This window comes from Ochotona curzoniae, unplaced genomic scaffold (genome assembly GCF_017591425.1).
Source record: "Ochotona curzoniae isolate NIBS_2020 unplaced genomic scaffold, NIBS_Ocur_1.0 contig_78, whole genome shotgun sequence".
In the NCBI taxonomy this organism is placed as follows: domain Eukaryota; kingdom Metazoa; phylum Chordata; class Mammalia; order Lagomorpha; family Ochotonidae; genus Ochotona; species Ochotona curzoniae.
The window spans coordinates 835,038-858,955 of NW_024466559.1; the positions used below are offsets into that span (position 1 = coordinate 835,038).

The 23,918-nt window shown below is 46.6% G+C and overlaps 1 protein-coding gene across 1 annotated transcript in view; it reads right to left on the reverse strand.

Annotated features, from left to right (window-relative positions):
- The window catches only part of MPP7 (membrane palmitoylated protein 7), a 183,545-nt gene that overhangs the window by 22,460 nt on the left and 137,167 nt on the right, over positions 1-23,918 (reverse strand). Inside the window, exon 12 of the mRNA XM_040992549.1 lies at positions 1,898-2,068. Coding sequence (XP_040848483.1) covers positions 1,898-2,068 — 171 coding nt within the window. The remainder of the gene's footprint in view (positions 1-1,897; positions 2,069-23,918) is intronic.

Consider the following 23,918-nt stretch of genomic DNA (forward strand, 5'->3'; position numbering starts at 1 on the left):
GCCAGGCACACTGCCTCTACTACTTTAGCTCCGTCTCTTCCGCCAAGGGTAAGAAGACACAATGGGCAAAAGGAGATGCAGCCAACAGGGGCACTGGTAACAGACGAGGCATGGCAGGGACAGTGGGTGCCCAAAGGGAAGGAGGTCTCAAGCAGCCCCAGTGCAGACCAGGCCATTTATCTGCGCTGTGTGAGAACCTGTTTGGGGGTTGGGCGGACCATCAGTGCCACTCTACATGGACCAGCTGGACCCCACAAGTCCTAGGCAGCTCTACTGGCCTCTAAGGATAGACTCAGCAAGTGACACTGCTGTGGTAGCAAATGCTGAACTCCACTGACAGATGTAGGACTGCACTTGAGCGATGCCAGCAGCAGCAGGTGCTAGCCATCACCTCCAGCGCTGTCAGACGGAGGACTCTCAACCGTCTGCTTGAATGAGAACCACGGGCGTGGCCGTTCCAAAGACTCCATTGTTGGAACCCTCATCTTGAGTTTATAAAGTTGGGGCACTATTCTCCAGTTATTCCTAATGTCGTTCATGGGTTCTACAAACTTTTCAACTTGAAAAGTGAGCCAACTGCATCCTTTAGTCAACTCTGAGTCAGCTGCCTTGGCTGGCCCAGGCCCAGGGATTTGGGGTGCCTTTTACAGCCCTCAGGCCAGATCTTGCTCACCCTGTCAAAGCAAGAGTGGACCAGAGACATCATGGGCCTTCATTTCCAAGCACTAGCCTTGATCCTGGGAATTCCATTCTCTCCATATTTTTATAGGAGCACCAGGGGTAGGATGGAGTCACAAGCAAGCCTGTGTTGCCCACCTGTGTAAAGGTGGGACCAGGCAGAACCTGCTGGGACGTTAACACATGTTCAATCAACTGCCACCCTCTATGTATTTGTCGGAGGGACAGAGAGAAGAAGCAGTCTTGCTTCACTCTGCTGGAGCGCTCCACAAACACCTGCAGCCACCTCCGTCCTGAGCAGAAGCCAGGTCTCCCATGCAGACAGATGGCAGAAACCCAATTGCCTGAGCTGTCAATCCCCACGACCTCCTGAGGCCTGCATCGGCAGGAAGCTGGAGCCAAACTCAGGCTGCTAACGAGGACACACTGTGCTACCCAGTGGGACAGTGTCTATTCCTACTTACATCTGCTTCTATAAAGTGACTCCCTAGCCTGAAATAACTTAGACTTCAACCCTGACAGTTCACTGTGCCAACAGCCTGGATGCCACCGGGAGCTGGGATAGGTGCAGTCTCTCTTGTCCAGGCTGCTTAGGGCCGGAGACACTTAGGACTTCGGATTCTTTAATGATCTGTAAGTATATAATCAGATGCCTTGAGGAGGAGACCACATCCCAGCATGGACTCCGTTTATTTTCCCCATATGCATTTATACACAGCCCGGAGGAAACATAAAACAGTATTTCCAAGGAGGTTTTGCTGAATGTGCCCTGTCACAGGGGTCGGGTAGAATTTCCCATTTGTGTCCTAGCAGAGTCCTAGAGTTCCAGATTTGGGATGCTTTGGGTTTCTGGCTTAGGTCGGTTCACCCTGCACCATGCTGCTGCCTAGAAGCGAGTGCACAGGAACAGGTGCTGTGTTGAGGAAAGCTCATCTATGACGTGATTCACTGATGGGCATGAGAACCACAGATCTGGCTGCCCCCTCTCCACACTGCTTCCAAGAGCACACCGCCAGCCTCTGTGCCTCCTGGGTGGCTCGGAAGGCACCCACGCACACAGGCACACAGCAAAGCAAAAGATGGCATCATACACAGGACGGACAGTGCCCATCCAGATGTGGGCCCTCTGGCTCGCCAGCTCCAAGCACACTGCACCCGGAAGCCACTGCTAACTCCTTCCCTGATTTCCTCAGAAGGACTCGCAAGAGCCAGCACTCACCAACCAAGACGACCAGCCTGTACTTCTCGTGCGTCTGTCGCCGATATGGCATCACCTCCTCATAGGTGGGCACGTCAGCTGTATCATACTGGTCGCTCTTCTTGCATTCATACATGGATTTATTTGTTTTCTTATCTTTTCTACTTAGCCGGAAACTTCTTCTAAAGCCAGCTGCGGATACAGGAAATACAATATTTTGAGTCATAACCACCCCACCCCCAAAAAACTCCAAAAAGCAAAAATAAAGACAGTCTGAGTTGGACTGGGATTGTATTCACCATAGCACTGAAACAACTGCATCGAGCACGAGGAAAAAAAAAAGTACACATTTGTAAGCACCTAACACTCAATTTCTGTACCTGGAGTAGTAGACATACATATAAATCAAGAGTTCTTTTCAAAAATTATAAAGGAACTTAAAGCAGAATCCTAAGTCATGAATGTAATTCACTATGGACAGATGAACACACTTGCTTAAGAAAAAAAAACAGTAAAAATACCCATGCATAAGTATTCTAAGCACCATCCCAGTGGCACAGGCACCAACTATTGTTTAATAAAAAGAAAAGTAAATGAGGGCCACTGGTGTTAAGTATGCCCACGCACAGCCAGGGCCGGGTGAGCCAAGTTCAGCGAGTAACCCTGACATCATTCAACTCAAATCCTGTTTTCATTGTGGAAGCATTTGCAAATGAAGAACTCAGCTTCATGGTCTCCTCAGGGTGCTCGTCTGATTATATTACACTTTACAAAAGCAGTGGTTTAAAGCCTTCAATTCATTTTCTGTCTGTGCGAAGAATTGTCTGCCCACTCTGCTGCTTTGCTAACTGATGCCTTGTTCTGGTTTCATTTCCTTTCTAGAAGAGTGGAGATCATCACACCTGCCAACCAAGAATTCAGGAAGACATGCAATCAGTTCTCCACCTAACCCTCACACTCCCCAAAATCCAGCCTTTGAAAGCAGTCTGTTTACTGAAACACAGCATATAGTAGCCTAAGCACACATGTTACGGAAGTATACATTCTTGTTTAAGAGTGTAGACATTTGATAGGTATAAAGCTTCCTTTTCTTAAAAAAAAAAAATAGTCAAATATTCTGGGCTGGTCTTGGCAGCCACTTGCAACACCAGTGTCCCATAAGGGAGTGCTGGTTCAAGTCCCGGCTGCTCTACTTCCAGTCCAGCTCCCTGCTAACGCTTCTGGGAAAGGGCAGAAGATGGTCCACGTGCCTAGGTCCCTCAACCCACATGGCAGAGTTTGATGGAACTCCAGGATCCTGGTTTTGGCAGCAGACCACCTGGAGAGTCAACCAGCAAATGAAGATCTCCTTCCTTCTGCCTGTTACTTTGTCTATCAAGTAAGACACATTAAAAAAGAGACAAACTTGAGGGGCCAGCAGCGTGGCCAAGCCGCTAAAGTCCTCACCTTGAACATGCCAGGATCCCATATGGGCCCCGGTTCTAATCCTGGCAGTTCCACTTCCCATCCAGCTCCCTGCTTGTGGCCTGCGAAAGCAGCTGAGGACGACCCAAGGCCTTGGGACCCTGCACCCATGTGGGAGACCTGGAAGAAGTTTCTGGTTCCCAGCTCCTGGCTTCGGATTGGCGTAGCACCGGCCGTTGCGGTCACGTGGGGAGTGAATCATCGGACAGAAGATCTTCCTCTCTGTCTCTCCTCCTCTCTGTATATCTGACTTTGTAATAAAATAAATAAATATTTAAAAAAAAAAAGACAAACCTCATAATAAAAAAAAAAAAAGGAACCACCAGAACTGAAACGTATGAGCTTTTTGGAAAACAAAGACAGTGAATATTAGCATTGATTTGAGAAATTAGTAAGACTTAAAGGCAAGTATGTTTTAAATGACTATCAGTGGCTAAACACAGAGTTAACTGACTTTGTGGATATAAAATTAAATCAGTCAAGATGTTAAGGATGGAGCAACCAGCCTCCTGTGATCACGCAGTTCTGCAGCCTTCCAAGAGGGACTCTAACTAGGAGGGGACACAAAGTATCTGAGGGGAAAGATTACCTGTGACTAACCTGAGTCACAGGGCCAGTGTTGTGGTGTAGGGCATCAAAGTGCAGCTGTCAGCTTCATAGAGTGAATAATGCACAGGAAGTACTCAGCTCTGCCCCAGGCCAAACACACCACCTGGCAACTGGTCAGTGCCTGATGACACTCCAACCAACCCAAAGCACCCTGAGGGCAGGCCCCCTGCATCCCTCCCCGCCCCCCCCCAGCACCAAGTCTAGCAACAAAGTGGCAGATATAAACTTTAATTGGTCAGTATTATAAAACAGCAAGATACTAAGATTAAAGCCTAACTTAATATATGCTACGCACATATGAAATGCCTTAACAATCATTAAGTAGTATGGAATTAAACACACACAGACAGCAGTGAGCTGGCGCTATAGCACAGCAGGTAACTGCACCCCGTATTGGTGCTGGCTCCAGCCCTGGCTGCTCTGCTTCTGATCCAGCTCCCCATAATGTACCTGAGAAAGCAGTGGAGGATGGTCCATGTGCTTGGGCCTGACCCAACATGGCAGACCCCAAAGCGCTCGTTTTCTGCCACTTAGTCCTCTACTCCATGTACGTTCTGCATTTGCATACATACACCTTACACTCAGTTGCATATATACATATCTACATATTATAAATATATGCATACCCATATGTATCACACATGCACAGAAAGAGGGAGAGGGAGGGAAGAAGAAGTGGAGCAGGGAGAAAGGGTGACAGAGAACAGGAAAGGGACATTCTCAGGCTAGAACAAGTAAGAAAACAGCCGGAACAAAGGTTATACCAAAAGGCAGGAAAAGCTGAGAGCTGCACGGGATTCTTTCTTACGATATTTCCCAAGGCTCTGGCCTCCCTGAATACTCAAAGGCGACTGCCCTTGGCCTGTCCTTCCAGGCAGGCCACAGACTGCAACACTCACACCTCAGTCAAACGATGGAGGATGCATCTGGACGCCTTGGCTAGGGGTGAACTTCAACCCTAAGTCCTACGTCTAGAAAAAGGGGGGCTAACAGCTTGCTGCCTTCAGATTGTAACATTTGGTTCTGTTTTTAGAGGGGAGAGAAAAAAAAAAAAGGTGATCCCAAACTGAAAGTAAATGAGCATTCTTCTGGCCCTGTGTCGTCGTGGTGCAAAAGTCCAGGGGGGAGAAAAGGAACGTGTGGCAGGGGCTTGGGTTTTACACCAAACACACATTTTCCTGATATTTCAACTTTTTGTAATTGATAATTGGCTCAACCTTGTTTTTATCTTGCAGGCAGTGTTTTTTCCAGGGAGCTTACCCACAACTGCTAGAGATTTGTGTTTTCGAAAGGAATATCCCATTGCCTTTACGGCAATAGCAAAGTCCCTCCAGAGTCGGGCCTGGAGCTGAAGGCTGGTCTCAATCACCAGGGACCCACCTCGCTGACACCTGCCAACAGACACAGGTGAGGGCATTCTTCCGCAGGCATCACTGAATTGGATGCTTTGAAGGGAAACGTGTTTTAAGTATAAAGAAGGAAGTGTAAGTTGCTTGTTATTTTGCTCCCTGTTTCAATAAGGCATCGATAAACATCCCTGTAGGTTTCTTGAGGCTATGGTTTTCTTCACTAGGGCAAGCTGCTTGTCCAAGTGCTTTTCCGATTGGCTAATGATAAGGTCCACTTTCACCCAGGGCAGGTGCAACTGCTCATCTCATAAGTGTCTCATAAAAGGGTTTCTCAACACTTCTTTAAAGACGTTATTGATTTGACAAGCACAAAATTGTGTGAAGTTGTACAATACGATGTTATTTTTCAATGTTAGTAGGGTTAAACATTTTATTTTTCCAATGCTGGCTACTCATTTATTTCATATTTCTTTTGCAAATTGTTAACATATTTTGATCACTTTTACAATAGGGTCTTTATAGACACACACACACACACACACACCTTTTAATATGATCACCATGAGGTCTTTGTCTTGTAAAAACTTTAAAGCTTTCAATTTTCCTGTTACTTTTTGCCATTCACTGTTGAATGTTTGAATCTGTAAATCGTGTTCCTTTGCGATGCTCCCACCACTTGGTCTTCCCAGCCCGATCTGTGCTAAGTGTTCACCTACGTTAATTCTTAAATTTTTTGGAAAGGGGTTGCATGGCTTTGCACTCCCCCCCTTTTTTTTTCACCCCATCTGGAATTACTCACATGCCATCATGGGTCCCAGCTTGTTAAGTGTGGCTGGAAACTGATATTTTTCTAAATAATTAACCCAGGGTCCAAGGAATAGTCCAAGAACAGTTCCTTTTACTACTCTGTGTGGGCTACGCACACGCACACGCACTCAGCATCAGAATGCTCGTTATGATCTGATGAGAGATCAATTGCTCATTTGCCTGTAATATCAATGCCAGAACAACAGCAGGGTGGTGGTGGTGATCGGTATTCACTGAGAACTTGCTAGGTGACAGGCACCCCCCGAGGTGCTTCATACAGACAACTTAGTGTTCACAGCCATACAATAAGGTGGCAAGCCACAGTCCGTACTTATCAAGGAGCCTTTTTTGGTTGCATAAAGAAATGGCTGATGATGTTCTGCTTGGGCCGAGCAGTAAATGATGAAACAAAGTCAAGAGGAGACCTCACCAAAGAAATGCACTGGATATAATAATGGGAAAAACTAGACGGAATACAGCAAGCATGTTTGTATTATGGGTTTTATGTTTTTCCTAATGTGAAAATTGGTATGAATACAAAAGTACAGAAGCCTATTTAAAAATACATAACGGCTCTATTAGGCAGGGCTGAGGACAATCATTGTGTACTTTCTCACACTTTCTGTACCTCTCCATTATTTTGTAAACTGACAAACTTGGAGTCCATAATCAATGAGCTATGCAACCGTGGCCAGCACAGGCCAGTGAGGCAGTGAGGTTACAGTGACATTCCCCACGAAACAGGCTACATCTCACTGACCAGTTCTGCACTTGTAACTGTTCTGAAGCGATGAGACAACCAGCTAGTTTGTACACGTAGTTGATGAATTCAGACAGGAAGAAAGACATGAGAGCAAAACCATGGAAAAAGATTTAAAGAGAGGGAGAGAGATGACAGGATGAGAATGACACAGATCAAGCCCAAGGAAGAGAGATCCAGGATTTCCACCAAAGAAGGAAGGCTTTAAAAAAAAAAAAAAGTCATCAGAGTACGGAAATCTGATAACCAAATTAACACTGCTGATGTGAAATCTTTTGGAAAAATCTCAGATCGCCAACTGCTTTAGCTGTCATGAATAATGTTAATTTCAATTTCAACGTACATGTTTAATGTTCTCACGTTTCCGTAAAATTCTGACAATAAGAAGGCATTTTGTAAAAGCACTTGACCATCAGCTCACACACAGCCATTCACAGGAGACCCTCGGGCAGCCCAGCTATCTCACTCACACTAGAAGCCCCACAGCCGGCCACGTCGTCAGCAGAGGACAGGCTGGCCTCCTGTCCACTTAGAGACAGAGATTATTACGGCAATGCGACCTGCAAGTTTCCTAATCACACAGTTTCCATTCTTGATTACATTTCTTTCAGGTCAACTGGAGCAATGATGTCAGGCTTTATGCATTTCGCATGTATAAATACATGTTCACTGCGCTTAACTGACATGAACACGGCACAGGCACGGGGTGGTGTGGTGAAATCGCCTTGAACTGTAACAGAGCTGCACTGGTCGCAGATGTTTATTCGAATTCCCTGCTTCTAAATGAAATCCACTGATTTGATGTAAAGAGTCAAGATGACTGCTTGTTTCTTAAAAGCAGTTAGCAACAAACACTTAAGCTCCTTTCTTCCCACTTTAAATATATCATAATATGGATTTCATTTTCTTGGGGCTGGAAAAACTGCCAAAAAACACTGCATGTAAATTATTTTTTGCTTCTAAAAACATGGAACAATTTGACCAAGCAAATACTTAACCAGATCAACAGGCTCCTTACTTGTTACAAGGAATTTTAACTATGAAGTAACTTCTCAAAGAACATTAAAAAAAAAAAACCCGCACAGACATTAATAAAAACGAAGCAGCTGGAAATTATTAGACAATGTTAGGTTCCTGACAACAAGACAGCAAAAACTTGCATTCAGAGAAGCCTTTTGTATAGAATGCCGGTGTTGTTACAACAGCACAAATCGTGGCCGATTACAACCACCTTGCCACATGCTCGTAACGTAAAATTATCATTACTGAACGCAAAACACCAGTGATGCCCAGGTCATCAAATGACCCCTGAGTCCACAAGAGGACAACTGAGGACACGGTCAAGTGACAAACGAGCAAAAACCCCTTACTCCCCTGAACAGAACCATCCTAGGGAGCATCGCAGGGAAAGCAAACACAAACAAGCAACAAGTGTGGGCATCACCCTGGCTCACATTAACATGACATGCAAGGGGAGACGGCTCCCGTGCAAATCCACAGAGAAGTCACCTGCGGAGTGGAAGCGCTGCTCTCAGCACAACACAAAGAAGTGTGCAGTGCCATCAACCCGCTAAAAACTTTCCAAGCAAAAAGAAAAAGGAAGAAAGAAAACTGAGTGGTTAATGACACCAGGGGGGACATAACCTGCAATTTCCAATGCAAACAATTATTAGGCCGTCAGAGTTTTCCTGCTATCACTCCAAAGGTTTTTTTTAAAAATACAAACATAGCACTGCTATTAAGAAAGAGAAAAAGAAACCATATTAGAATCCAATTTTCTGCCAAGCAGTTAATAAAGAAATGAATTCTTACTTACACTTCCAAAATTATGAGAAAACACAGCAAGCACACATAAAATCGCATATAAAAACAGCTCTGAAACGGAGGGAAAATTGGATTTGAATTTTTAATCTATTTTTTTAAGCTGAGGCCATCCGTGCAACCTACAAGTCTCCAAAGCAGGAATTTTTTTTTTCTTCTGTCAGAAAAAAATATTTCCAAGTAGTATTCCAGACGAGTTGAGATTACGCAGTTCCCCCTTGCTCCGCAAGGAACCTGAACCTCTTCGAAAGAATGCTTCTCAAAGTTCTCTGTGTCTGAAGTTTTTGACAAATACTACAGGAAAAAAAAATGTACACCTGACTGTACTTACATACATGTGATTCTTGCATGAGATGACCAAATATCGGGACAAATGGCAAGGTTTTAGCAGATTTCTAAAATAGGCAGTGAAGCATGCTGAGGGTCAAACAGTTCTTAAAAGGAAGAAAATGGGGAGAAACAAGGTACAAGATTAAGGGAGAAAAAAATCAAAACACGGCATAGCACAAGATGGTTATGTTTCAACATTTAAAAGAAACAACAGCAAATGGGCAATTTTGTATTGAATTTTATGATAAGCACTTCTTGAGTTAGATAGAAAAAAAGTCTTCACTTCCACGAAGTTCCCAAACTGATGTTGTTTTAAAAGAATGCATGAAGTACTCCAGTGAGGGAGAAAAATGGATTTTTCAGGAAACCATTTGCAAGGAGAAAGTAGGTTAGATAAGCAGTGCTTGGTGAACTGATTAGAGCAAATCTGCAAAAATGAATTTCCCAGAAGAAAATACTCTAATTTCTAGCCATGTCAGAAAAAAAACCAAACAAACCATTTTTTCACAGGGACGATTCCGCACTGCCGCAGGAGTTAAGGCACATCTTTAAAGCTGCCTGTTCTGCCTCAGAAGCAACGGCAGAAAAACGACCGAAAGCACACTGCCCGCCACACCACCCACCACCGTGAAATGCCATTTCCACGAGCCTACAGGAGGAAATAAATTATTCCTAATTATGTGTGTGTGCAAAAGAAATGGTTCCGTAACCATTTCATACAGACAGCCCTTGAGTCATATGGATTCAACCGTAAAGATATAATTTTCCATAATGCATATTTATGGGAGGGTATCAGTTTACCCTAATGTTGTTATTATAATATTTCTTGCAAGCTCTGCACTGCAGAAACGGCCCGATCCCCGAGGCATCTTCCTCTTGCCCAGGGGTAACGGGCAGATCTTGTGTTCACTGGTAGCATGCTGCCCTCCCTGCTGGGCTATGTCCCAGTCAGGGTGACCGCTCCATGTTGCAGCGTTGCTGTTAAGAGATGGATGGCCAAGTTCCACCTCACAGTTTCACTTTACAAACACTAACATCCACATCTTGGACTGATATAGGATTGTTCTTTCAGAGTCTCCGCTTAAGACTATCTTGGGGCAGAATAGATTTTTTAAAAAATGTATCCTGCCATTGTGTTAAATGTTATTTATAGTCTCTCTCTCTCTCTCTCTCTCTGTGCATTTGTTTATTTATTTGAAAATCAGAGCTAAAGAGAGGAGGAGAGCCAAGGGAGAGAGATTTCCCACCTGCTGGTTCAATCCCCCACCTCAGATGGCTGTACCTGCTGTGGCTGAGCCAGGCTCAAGCCAGGAGACAACAGCTTCATTTTGCTCTCCCACGTGGGTGCCAGGGCTCCTAGATCATTCTCTGCTGCCTTCCAGGCACATCAGCAGGGAGTTAGACAGCAAGTGGAGCAGTCGGGACTCAAACTGGAACCCAAATGGGATACCAGCACCACAGGTGACAGTCTAACCCGCTATTGTCACAGTGTTGGCTCCCTCCCTCTGCCAAGTAACTAACAAACAAACTAAACAGATAAATCTTTGTAAAAAGTTCATGGAGGGGCTGGCGTGGTAGCCTAGTGACTAAAGCTTTCACCTTGCATGCACCAGGATCCCAGACGGGCACCGGTTCATGTCCCAGACGCTCCACTTCCCATCCAGCTCCCTACTTGTGACCTGGGAAAAGCAGTCAAGGACGGCTCAAAGCCTGTTGCAAGCCGCATCTGTATGCACTGGCCACATGCTGTGCCTAAAATGGCGCCGGCCGGAGAAGCCACACCTTCGTGCGTGTCACGTAGCCTAGCGCATGCGCAGTGAGCTGCAGCGTGGCCGGCACGTGAACACTGGGGACTGACGAATCCAGTCGCCCAGGACCCTGCGTGATCATGACGCCGACCTATCATCGGCGGAGGCGGGGCCAGTCAGCACATAAGAGCAGAAAGACTGCCGGGGTCCGCCCCCTTCCTCTTCCTCATCTTTGTGCGCGCAATAAACTTTACTGCAGAAGGCTTCACTCGCGTCTGCCTCTTACTGCTGGGCGGTAAGACACGTGGGCGCGACAACTGGTGCCGGGAACCCGGGACCTGGAGGGGGCCTCCCGTTTCGAACGGGTGGAAGTCAGAACTGCGGCCAAAAGACAGGTAAGGAGCTCTGAGAGGGAGAACTTTCGGGTGACTAGGAGCATAAATCGGAGGTATAGGAACCACCGCTTCTGGTTATAGACATGGGCGCACGGTTCTCTCTGGTGAAATTTTTGCAGAGGGTTTATGCCCTCCGTAAGGGAGCGGTCAGAGAGAGTGACAAAGCCCTTCAGTCTGCCCAGGATAGTCTCTCAGAAACAGAGCGGGAGAGGAGAACCGGTTTGAAGCAAAAAATAGAGGTGAAATTGAAAGCAGTATCTTCCTCATCAAGTTCGGAGACGTCCGACGCGGAGGAAGGGTACAAGCGGGATAGGCGGCATAGGCGCTTAGAACGCAAACCCGCAGGAGACAGAGGAGGATCAGAAAAGGAGAAGAAAGAGAATGGCGGTGCTACTGCGCCGGCCACGCTCGGCCCATGGCCTCAGGGCTCTGGAGCCATTACACTAATGGCTCCTCCTGCTGTGAAGCCATCTGCCCCGCAGGTAATCCAACACTGCTTGGAGGCATGGGCCGAGTGGGGTAAACCTGAATGTATTAAGACTGATAATGGTCCCGCCTATACTTCAGCCAAATTTCGTGATTTTTGCATGAAGATGGGCGTCAAATTAGTGACTGGCATCCCTTATAATCCACAAGGTCAGGGGATAATCGAACGTGCTCATCGCTCTATTAAGGAATTGTTACAAAAACAAAAAACCACCTGGGAATCGCTTGGCCTCGCCAGTCAGAGCCCTTGGGCCACCCTAGCCCTGGCTCTCTTCACCATCAATTTTTTACAGCTGGATGAGCAAGGCCTTAGTGCTGCAGATCGTCATTCCCTTAACACGGCGCAAGAGCAATCTTGGGTCAAGTGGAAGGATGTTCTGGAGTCCAAATGGAAGGGCCCAGACCCAGTTATTAGGCAGGCTCGAGGAGCCATTTGTGTGTTTCCACAGGACGCCCCAGTTCCGGTTTGGGTTCCAGCTCGATTGACTCGTTCCTGTCCATCACCGCCTTCTGACGTTTCTGCAACCGCTGGAGCGCTTGCACGAGGATCTGACTTGGGGAAGATTCATGCAACCCCGCAATCAGAAACTCCTCCTACAATCCCACAGGACAATGGTGCCCCGCCCAGTGCAAACACAGCTGATGGTGCAACTAATGGTCTGTATGGCGCTTGTGAGGACCGTGATTGCTGAGCCACGATGAGGAGTTTTGAGTGTTTTTCCACGACCCTTACCGGTCGCCCACTCAGCCCGAGTGTTTCCTTGATTTTTTCTTCTTTGGATTTGCCTTTTCTCCCTTATGATGATATTAAGGAGAATGTGAGTAATTTTTTATTCCCCCTACAGGACGCGCTTTGTTTTCAAGCATTTCCTGAGAATTTTAGTGTCAAGGTTTATGTGTTACTTCCATTCCTTTTCAGAATGTTTCAACGGCTGCTAATCTTTCTTGCCAGCTTTCTTCTTATCTTTTAGGAAATTGGACGAGAGAATTTGATATTTTACAGTCGGAGTTGAGAATTGCCATTGTCCAGATTAATTCTACACGGGTGGATCCTGTTGTTGCTGAAACCCTGGCCACTTGGATTTGGAACATCACTTCCCATATTAAGGAATGGGTGGGAGTGGTTGTGCTGATTCTGCTCTTGTGTGCAGGCTGTGCCTTATGCCTTTTTTGCCTGTGTCATCTGAGACACCGCGCTCAGCGAGATCGTGTGGTAATACATCAAGCCCTACTAGCCATGCAGTATGGTGACTCCCCCATGGTATGGTTGAGCATGCTTCAACGGGTTTAGTTAAGAGCATGGACATCATGGCTCCTGCACCTCAGGCCATTATGGCATTGCACTGAGTTCGAGCATGATGCACCTGACTAGCCCTTGCACCTCGCAGGACTTATCCATTGCACGCGAGAGGGTAGTCACTCTTATAACTGCCTTGTCGAGACATTGCTCTTTACAACCACCGCGGTTGTAGCCCATGACGGGTAAGATAGACCCAGACAATTATCGGTCTAAGACAGGGACTACGTCAAGCTACGCAGCCTCCCTATGACGGATCGTGCGCCTTGAGTCTACAACCTAAGACAGGCCCATACCAGCTTATTTTTTCTATTGTGTAAGAAGGGGAGAGATGTTGCAAGCCGCATCTGTATGCACTGGCCACATGCTGTGCCTAAAATGGCGCCGGCCGGAGAAGCCACACCTTCGTGCGTGTCACGTAGCCTAGCGCATGCGCAGTGAGCTGCAGCGTGGCCGGCACGTGAACACTGGGGACTGACGAATCCAGTCGCCCAGGACCCTGCGTGATCATGACGCCGACCTATCATCGGCGGAGGCGGGGCCAGTCAGCACATAAGAGCAGAAAGACTGCCGGGGTCCGCCCCCTTCCTCTTCCTCATCTTTGTGCGCGCAATAAACTTTACTGCAGAAGGCTTCACTCGCGTCTGCCTCTTACTGCTGGGCGGTAAGACACGTGGGCGCGACAAAAGCCTTAGACCCTGTATCCACATAAGAGACCCAGAAGCAGCTCCGAGATCAGCTCCAGCCACCTGGGTCACTTGAGAAGTGAATCAGTGAACAAAAGCTCTTTCTGTCTCTCCTCTCTAAATCTGACTTTCCAATAAAAATAAATCAATCTTCTCATTTAAACAGTAAGGCCCTAAACTAAGCCAGGATCTCAGGGACTTTTGGAGCTCATTCCAGGGGAAAACTCTCATGAGAAAGTCCAATTTCTGGGAACTCCTTTGGCAGTTTTCCAGAGCCGTCCTAGAACCAAAAGCATAAACTGTGTGCCAGAGACAGAAGGACCAATCCTGGCTCCATGAGGATCCCTTGAAACCAACACTGGGTGGCGCTGTGCCGTATCTGGGAAGGTGCCTCTCCATCTCAGTTCCTGCTGGGCCTCTGACTCCTGTGACCGTTTCTATGACATGCACAGGCTGTTATAAGCCATTCTGTATTTGTTCCACTGAGATGAATTCTTTTCATGGGAGAAACATGATGCAGAAGACCCACAGAACGTCCGGGGGGTAAAGGTGGATTTGGCCTCAATGCACTACCACGTATCTATGAGAGGACAAAGTGGCAAGTCTGACTGTGGTGCCCAGACATTTGGTCAAAGGTTATTCTAGATGTTTCTATGTTTTACATGAGAACAGTATGAAAACTGGCAGAATCCAGGAAAAGCAGAGCTTCCTCCCTGACGTGCCCCATCTGATCGCGAAAGGGACTTAACCACAGTGGATCTCCCCTGGCCACCAAGCCGTTCTGCTGAGGCCCCTTCCACTCTCTGTTTCCACCCCGGAAAGGGGGCTGGAGTTTTGCCCAAAGCTGCTCAACCCAACCAAGCTATGTCACCTGCTCCTCGGGATCTCCAGTAACTCCCGCACTGCCACATGCGCAGCCACTTCTTCCTCCCCATCTCATCTGTCACAGCTAATCACGCCTTCCTCCTTGACACTTCCCATGGGCTTGGCTCCCAGGACGACCCCACACATCAGGGAGGTTTTCCTCCCTGCTCACTTGGGACGCTCACTCCCCCTGCTGGGCACATGCAGCCTTTGGGCTTTGAAGACGCTCCAGTGTGGGCAGGCCCCACACAGACTGCCTCAACTCCAGAGCTGCCGAGCCAACATCGCTGCTTAGCTTCTCCAGTGTCTGGAATGGAAGGTCTGAGCATCCTCCAACCCCCAACCCAAGGTCTGTGCTCGCTCAGTAAGCAGGAGCTCCAGGCCTGTGGTAACTACAGCCTAAACACTGCCCCGATCCTCCAATCTGCCTGAAAATCCTGCTGGTGCTACCTTCAAAACACAGCGGGCAACTGATTCCTTCTCTGGACCTTCACTGGGGACAGCGAGGGGCTGTAGGAGCTTTTGCAGCTGCCCTTGCTACCTTATGAACCACCTTCAACAGATGAGTCAAAACGGGCCAGGCTGGGGCTTCGATGCATCCGTGAGCTCCATTCTCACACACGGTCAGAGTCCCACCCCTCCCACCAGAACCATCCTGTGACCCTGACACCAGGCTTGCTCTCACTCCCACTGTCGCTCACCACCCTGCTCCCCGCTGCTTCTCCCCTCCAAACCTTTCTCAGGGCACTTGTGTGTGCTTCTCCCATGGCCTGGACTGCTCAGCACCCAGCCGTTCCCTTGAGGACTCGATTCACTCGTGGTCTCGGGGAGGCCTTTGCTCACCAGCCTTCTGAAATCGGGACGCCTGCTCCCGACTCCCTCATCACTGCGCTCCTGCCTTACTGTCACTCTTACATTACCACCACCAGAGGCACAGGGCAACACGCTTACTTACCCAAGGTCATCCCTTTCAACACAGATGCCAGGAAAGGGGCCAGAGCGGTGGTCTAGCTGGCTGACACATCATCTACCGTACCGGCACCCCCACAGGGCACCTGTTTCTAGTCTGGCCTGCTACAATTCCTGTCCAGCTCTCTGCTTATGACTGGGCAAGGCAGTGGAGGGTGGTGGCTCAAGTCCTTGGGCCCCTGCCCCAGATGCTGTGGCCATTTTGGGAGTGAACCAGGGGATGGATCTTTTTCTCTGTCTCCCCCGTTTTCTATAAATATGACTTTTCAATAAAAATAAATCTTTAAAAAATGCTTGGAAAGAAGGGTGTTGCTTTTGGTCGTTAAACGCATACAACAGGCACTTAGTAAACATGCATGTGTGTGTGTCTGTCCGTGTGCACACGCGTGAATACCAGTGAAGACTGCCCACCCAGGGCCACTCTACCACTCTCGTTGTCCCCTGAGCGAAGAGGACTCCTGCCTTGGGGAGCCACGTTGGGCTGGATAAGGATGAGCACTTGCTTTGACAAGGTGTCGCTCAGAGATTCTGTCCCTGTGCCCTCACGGGACAGCATCCTCAAGCAAGCTAAGATGGTTCCCACCTCACTACAAGGAAGTCTAGTCTCGTGGGGTTCAGCGTCTCTGTCTCTCTCTCTCTCACTCACACACATGATCAGCCGTTGACTGGATGTTCGTTAGGCATGGCATGCTTACCTGAAAATTTTCAAACAGTTCATTTGCTAAACCTTCACAGAATGTTCTGATTTACAAAATATGAGGATTCTTCAAAAAAGTATGTGAAGGGGCGTGGCACCGTGTTGCAGCAGGTTGGGATGCGTGGGCAAAGCCAGCATCCCCAAACCCTCTTGCAATGCCATTTCAGCTCCAGCTACTCTGTTTCCAACCCATCTCCCTGCTACTTGCACTTGTAAAATGGCTGGGGCACCTGCTACCGATGTGTGGAAGGCCAGATGGAGTTCCTTCTGGTATCAGTATGGCCCAGCCCTGGCTGCTGGACACTTAGGCCTGTCACTCAGGTAAGTATCTTTTCAAAAAGTTCATGGAGGGTCTAGTGGCTAAAGTCCTCGCCTTGCATGGGCCAGAATCCCATATGGGTGCCAGTTTGTATCTTGGTTGCTCCACTTCCCATCCAGCTCCCTGCTTGTGGTCTGAGAAAGCAGTTGTGGACAGCCCAAAGCCTTGGGACACCGCACCTGTGTGGGAGATCCAGAAGAGGCTCCGGGTTCCTGGCTGCTGGTCGGCTCAGCTCTGGCCATTGCAGTCACTGGGGAGTGAATCAATGGACAGAAGATCTTCCTCTCAGTCTTTCCTTCTCTCTGCAAATCTGACTTTCCAATAAAAATAAATAGACCTTTAAAAAAGTTCATGGGAAAATACAGTTGTTTGGGTTTGGTGGGGAAAAAAGTGGAAATCATGTAGTTGTTACAAAATATATATATTTTTCTGATATATTCTTTTTTTTTTTTTTACAGTAAAGTGGGTAAGACTATCATTTCCACATTGTTTCTTTCATGTATCTGAGGTAAAGGGGGATATCAAGGGAGAAGCCCCACCCAGTCTCCTACCCACCCCAGGTCCCTGATGTGGGGCACACTCCGAGCCAAAATATATTTTTACTATAAATCTTTTGAAGCCCACTCCATTTTAAGATATTTGATGAATATACTCTTTTATCATAAAAACAATTTCACCAGTTCCGTTGTATCTATGAGACTTCTAATATTTGCTAAGATGTGCAGGTATTTTCAAGATTGTTTTGGGGGGGGGGGTGGGGAGTTGGGAGAAGTCTGTGCAATCGATGTGTAATGAAGCAATTCTTTAAGTGTTTTAACTGTTTTAATGTTTTTTTTTTAAAGATCTATTTATTTTTATTGAAAAGTCAGGTATACAGAGAGGAGGAGAGACAGAGAGGAAGATCTTTTGTCCACTGATTCATTCCCCAAGTGGCTGCAATGGCCAGAGCTGAGCCGACTGAAGCCAGGAGCCCGGAACCTATTTCGTATCTCTCACGTGGGTGGAGGGTCCTTCTCCCAGGCCACAGGCAGGGAGATGGGTGGAAAGCGAGGCTGCTGGGACACAAACTGTCACCCATATGGGATCCTGGACCATGCAAGGCGAGAACTTTAGCCACTAGGCTACCATGCTAGGCCCAAGTGTTTTAGTGTGTTTTATGATCAAATTCATTTTACAAAAGAAGCCACTTCTAATCTCTGGTCATTGGCTGAAGCATTTTTTTAGAGGGAACTTGGATCAGAAATAGTACTCATGTATGTGACACAGAATGGTACTCTGTAAGGACAGAGACATTTTACTGTCATCTCCACTTGGTTATTTTGTTCTCTTTTTTTTTTTAAGATTTATTTTTATTGGACAGTCAGATATACAGAGGAGGAGAGACAGAGAAGAAGATCTTCCCTTCCCAAGTGGCCACGACAGCTGTAGCTGAACCAATCCGAAGCCAGGAGCCCGGAGTCTCTTTCAGGTCTCCCACAAGGGGACAGGGAGCTTACCACAAAGCATGTTTGTGCCAACACATGCTCACTAAAGACACAATCACACTACGGCTTTGAAGAAGGCCACAGGGAGAAAGCAATCCCCAAGGCCAAGTGCTCACCTAGGTAGGTTCCGCCGCTGTGCCCAGCGAATGCGGCATCTTCCAGAGGGGGTGTCAAGCACACAGCGGAAGCCAGGAAATAAAACACAGGACAGTTAGGAGCCTACACCTTGGTGGTAATATCACACACCTCAGCCACAGCAACCGCGCCACTCACAGCCGGCCACAGCATCCTTCTGAAATGTAAGACTTCCCGTTGCCCACTTAGTCTGCAGATGTGGAGGCATCATGCAAGGCTGCTTTGCTTTCAGTGTCCGTGATGTGGTGCCTACATTGCAGCAGGTTCATCTGAGATGTTTCTCCTCTGGCATTTAACAGCACTGACGGTGCCTTGAGGCCCCAAAGTAACTGGACTGCTGGCCATCAGGCTACCTAGTGACCCAGAAAACGCTGCACGACTCGAGCCCAATGGGACAGACACAGGTATCCTTCTTGTGGGCTGCAGGTTACCTGTGCTGGGCAGGGAATGGGGCCGGAGGTTTCTGTTTGAATCACATGTGAAAAGAGCAGATAAAAGCCATGCTGAAAGGAGAAGCCACGCTATGGCCTCTGAGCATTAAACGACTCTCAGGCTAGTCACAGCTTACAGACCTCAGGGCACAGTGCTTTGTTTTGACCTCCAAGTCTTCTTATCCATGTACACTTCTGCTACAAAATGCAGACGGAGCGGAAATTAAATAGTGGGGGGGGGGGTACAAAATCCACTTCCTGTACCTTTATTGCACTAATCAGTGGGACGGTGTATCTGAATAGCACTGCTTTGTTCACTCACCTTTATTTGAAACTATTGAGAGAGATCAAACACAGTGTGCTAGTTTAGATTATATTCTCTAGTTTTGCTGCATGAAGGCTGAAAGGGAAGCGTGCATTTCTTTCCCGGACAAAATCCAATCACCATCTCCGGTGCCGAAATGTCGGGATGGAAGGTGGATGTGCAAGAGTGTTGTTTTGTTTTGCAGATTTCTTACTAGCTTCAATGTAATCCTACACACATGTGCACTAAGCAAAATCACTAGACTATGCAGAGAAATTTTTATACATGTACCTTTGATTTCCTCTGAGATGCACAAAGAAAACAAGAAAAGAAATGATTAAATGTACAGAAAATACAGTTAAAGTAAAAAGATGCTATAACCAAGAGGGCAAAGAAAAGCAAAAGCCACCTACCATACTCAACAGTTTCCTCATCTTAGAAAAGCCAAAGAGGAGAGGAAAAAAAATGAATTTCAAGATTATTAGTTAATAATAATTTGTGAACTACGTGATAAACCTCACTGCAGACTTGGTCTAAAAAGAAGGCAAATGGTTTTGTAAACATCCAAAATGTTCAAAGACCTTAAACAACTAGGGAAAATAGACCAAATAAAACAACAACAACAACAACAACAAAAAACCTTGAGTATTTTATCTTCAATAAAGAGACACTTGCTTTCATGGGACAATTTCATTTTTAAATCATTCTGTTCAAGACTTTGAAGAAGCTTATGATTAAAAAAAAAAAGTGAAAAGGAAGGATTTTAGATGCAGCAACTATTATCATTAAAACCCCTGAAGCTTTGGGCCAGGCATGATAGTGTAGTGGTTAAAGTCCTCGCCTTGAACGCACCAGGATCCCATATGGGTGCTGGTTCTAATCCCGGCAGTTTCACTTCCCATCCAGCTCCCTGCTTGTGGCCTGACAAAGCAGTTGAGGACGGCCCAAAGCTTTGGGCCCCTGCACCCAGGTGGGAGACCTGGAAGAAGTTCCTGGCTTCGGATCGGCTTCAGATCAGCACAACACCGGCTATTGTGGCCACTTTGGGAATGAATCATCGGATGGAAGATTTTCCTCTCTGTCTCTCCTCCTCTTCGTATATTTGACTGTCCAATTAAAAAAAAAAATCTTAAAAAAAAAAACAAAAACAACCTGAAGCTTCCTTAAAAGTCACAGCATCCTGATGATTATCAATGGAGTATGCATGGCCAAGGAGCCAGGCAGAGCCCCAAGAGGAAAGGAACCTGAACAAGTAATCCTACGCACTTCTTAAATTACTAAGAAGATAGCAATTTCAGCGATTTAAAATTTCCATTTGACTTAAGTGCCTCACTTTCAGGAAGGGCGGATAAAATCCTGGAAATTTAAGGAGAAAAATATGCCCATAAGCCAAGGCAGAGCCGGTTTTACTACAGGCCTGCAGCATGGGCAGGACAGACTAGGGGTTCCTCTGCTGCCTCACTCCTTGGGCAAGAAATCGCGGCCACAGGTTCTGCAGGGAAAAGTGGATTCTACTTGTGTGTTCACGTCCCACATGCTCATGGGTCCTCCAGCTGGGCCAGATCCACACAACCATGGTTGGCGAGCACCTATGACGAATCATCATTATCCACCAGGCTCATGCTCTGAGCCAACCGTGTTGGAAGTTCATTTATGCACGTTCTTGATAATCTTAATGCTATGAGCACCTGAAACAAACGAGTGTAAGCTAACACAGCCACTCAGCAACACAGGGTGAGCCAGCCCAGGTTCCCGAGGGACAACACTAGCAGCAGGTGCCAGAGAGGGGGCAGACTGCTGCATATAGTGCCCGTCTGCTGGCTGATAAGAACAAGACAGGACTAAACCTCCGTAACTCAGTGGGATGGAAATCAGATGATGAAAACTGTCGTGATAAAAAAAAAAACTATCAAAACTCCAGCAGTCACTTAAAAATACACATTTCTTAATTTATATTACACATGGCGCATTTCATAGTCTGATAAGAGGTCATGAATATGTTGTCTGAGTTTCAGGGAGAGATAATACTGCTCCACGCAACAATTTTTAGATAGGAAGCAGACTTTAGTTTGTTTATTTTTTACATGATAAACTTGCATGCTTATAGTCAACAGCAAGCATCAGGCTTAACAGAGATTGCGTAGGAAAATCAAAGGAACAGATTCTCACCACAAGTTAAAAAAAAAAAAAAGAGGAAACACTCTGAGAGATTAGCTTCAGAAAAGAACTGTGATGATTACATGATTTCTGAATAGGAAGGACTCCGTTCTAAACTGCAGAAGCTCATTTGACTCCCCCAATTGAGGGGGTATCATCCCGTTTTACAGATGGGAAAGCACTCATTCAATGGCAGACCCACTTAGCATCCACTTAGGTCCAGGATCTGGCTCCATGCAATCCGGTTCTGAAGTCCTGGTGGTCAGGGACAAGGCACACTGCAATCCCTCACCTGGTGATGACTGAAGCTTTGCGTGGAGGCTGAGGGCACTAAACTTTCTTCCAAGTTGCTTCCTGCCTACTTCCCCTCACCACCCACCTCCTCCACTGTCTGCAGCCTCAGCCTCCCAAGTGTGACCCTCACACAGCTCCTCCCACAGCGCCTTCAGGAGTCCACTGTCCATGAGTACCGGAGAAGGACAAAAAAAAAAAAAGGCAGGAACAGACAGACATAGTTTGCCATCTCCAGACAATGGACTGGAAGCATGCTTCTCAAAAGCACTCTGAGCCAGACACAGCGGATGTTCTGCCACTGGAGACCCCCTGTCCACCATGAGGTAAATGACCCCCACTGTCCCACTGACAGCTCCCCTAAAAGGCTACACAAATCTGTCCCACAGACCTCAGCACTGACAATCAACTCATTCTTAGAGCATGCATGGCTTTGAGTGCCAGGACAAAACTTAAGGGACAGTATGTGTCAGAGCCCTGACTGGGGTGACATGGGAGCAGCCCCCCACCCCAAGAGAAGCAGAGAGAACCCACTTCACTGAGAGCAATGGCCAGTGCCAACAGCCAGAAGGGTCTTCCCCACAACTACCCACAGCTGCAGGGATGGGAGACTGACAATTGGGTGCAGAAACCTCTGTGCAGAAACTCGGAGCCCTGGCATCATCAGCAGGGCCAGCAGGTGCTAGAGGTGTTTTGCCAGAGCCCATGTGTTCCTGTACACACAAAGCTGTTCCACTATTACGATGCTGCAGCCAGTTTTCTACACTGATTTCACAATACACATCTTCTGTTAGTGCCAGAATTAGTGTGGGGTATGGCAAAAACCGTGCTTGAGGTGTCAGAAGGAAGCAGCGTGCTCAACTTGAAAGCTTCATGGCAACAACCTGCAGCACTCACTGTGTGAGATTGTCTCTGCTCAAGTTTTCGCCTTCTAAAATACTGGGACTGTGCACAGTGAATCCATTCTCTGGCCAGTGTTTAAACTGATGGTGAGGCCTTGGATCCACAGTGCCCTGTCTCTGAATGACTCTGGTGATCTGAAATGATACCTTCGGCTATGGTTAAACAGTCTCCCTTTTACCCACATGATGGCAACCACGACTGGTTAAAGCAAACTCTACAGTAAAACAGTTTGTACAAACTCTGCTCGTGTTCTTCTTTTATGACAAGAATTTTGTAGGAGATATTTTATACGAGAAAAGTTTTCAATTAATATCACCCAACCTACTAGAAATTTTCAAAATATAAATCTTTTGAGTAGACAATTATGCACTATCAATAAAAACCACACTGTAAAACACGCTACATATACAACAGCCTTTTCTTTATCTTTTCTAAAGTTAAAGATACCGAATTTAAACATCCATGATAGCCTAAAACCTAATGTTTATGTCATTAGATATTTATCTGCACATTCAGATTTCAATAAAAAGTGAGCAAACAAGATTTTAAATAAAAAATTCACACTTCTTAGAGACAAGGTGGTATTAAATTGCTCTTATATATGCTTCTAAATGCTAAAACAAAGCGAAACAGAAACATTTACATATTTTTCGAGTGGAAAAGCATAAACTGCCAAGAGAAACTCCTTGCACACGTGGCCTGAGATCAGGGACCTGCCCCCTCTCATTTCCAGCACGCCTCAGCCGCATCCTTCCCAGAATTTTCTGGAAGCTGACTGTCCTGAAGAAAACCTTAGAGACATGGGCCTGTCGTCCTGCCTGCCGCCTCCTACTGATTCCCCCACGGGAACCTGTCCCAGGGTGAAAGGGGGAGAGAGGCAGAACAGCACTGTGCTGCACACCCCACTGCTGGCTAAACAGCAGTTCCAACGAATATGAGAAAGAGGGCTGCACACACTTCAGAGAATTTCCACTTTGAGAGTTTGCACTTTAGTGTTCAGTTGAGTTGGACTTTTACACAGCAGACCATTTGGTTCAAAAAAATCTCTCTTCTGGGCATATAGTAAACGTACTCAGATTCTGTGGGATGAAAGAAGCTGGCATCGGCAGTAGTCCCACCCATTCCTGGAGTGCCACAGTGCTCACTCTGCAGCCTGAAGGGGCCACGGCTCAGCGCGGCTTCTGAGCTGATCTCAGGGGCCAGGAACGAGAAGCCATACACAGACACAAAACCAAATCCTATAGTTCTGAAACCACATTCCATGAAATTGTTCTCTCCATGCAACCTCCACTTATGATAACACATCATAAAGTCAACAGTCAACTCACAGTAATACAATCACTTAGTGCAGAAAATTCTTGGCTTGATACACATTACAGTTAGCTCTATTACACTATACCTTACTTATAATATGCTAAATTCTTGCTTCTGAATCCACCTGTACTGTATCTTCATAAGTATAAACTTACAAAAATTTTGACTACATATTTTCAAACAGTTATGATAGTATTTTGAGAAACTTCACATCATGTCTAAAACTTTTCTAACAATGCATGCTGTGGATTCATACTTATTCACAAAAAAGTAAATGACTGTATACCAATTTCCTGTTTTGTTTTAGAGCATTATTCTCTATTTAGCAAAGCATATGATAATGTGAACCTCCTATTCCAAGATTCCAAGTGCCAAATTTGAAATCCAGAGAGCTGTGCAGCAGGTGGTGTATTGGAAGGATT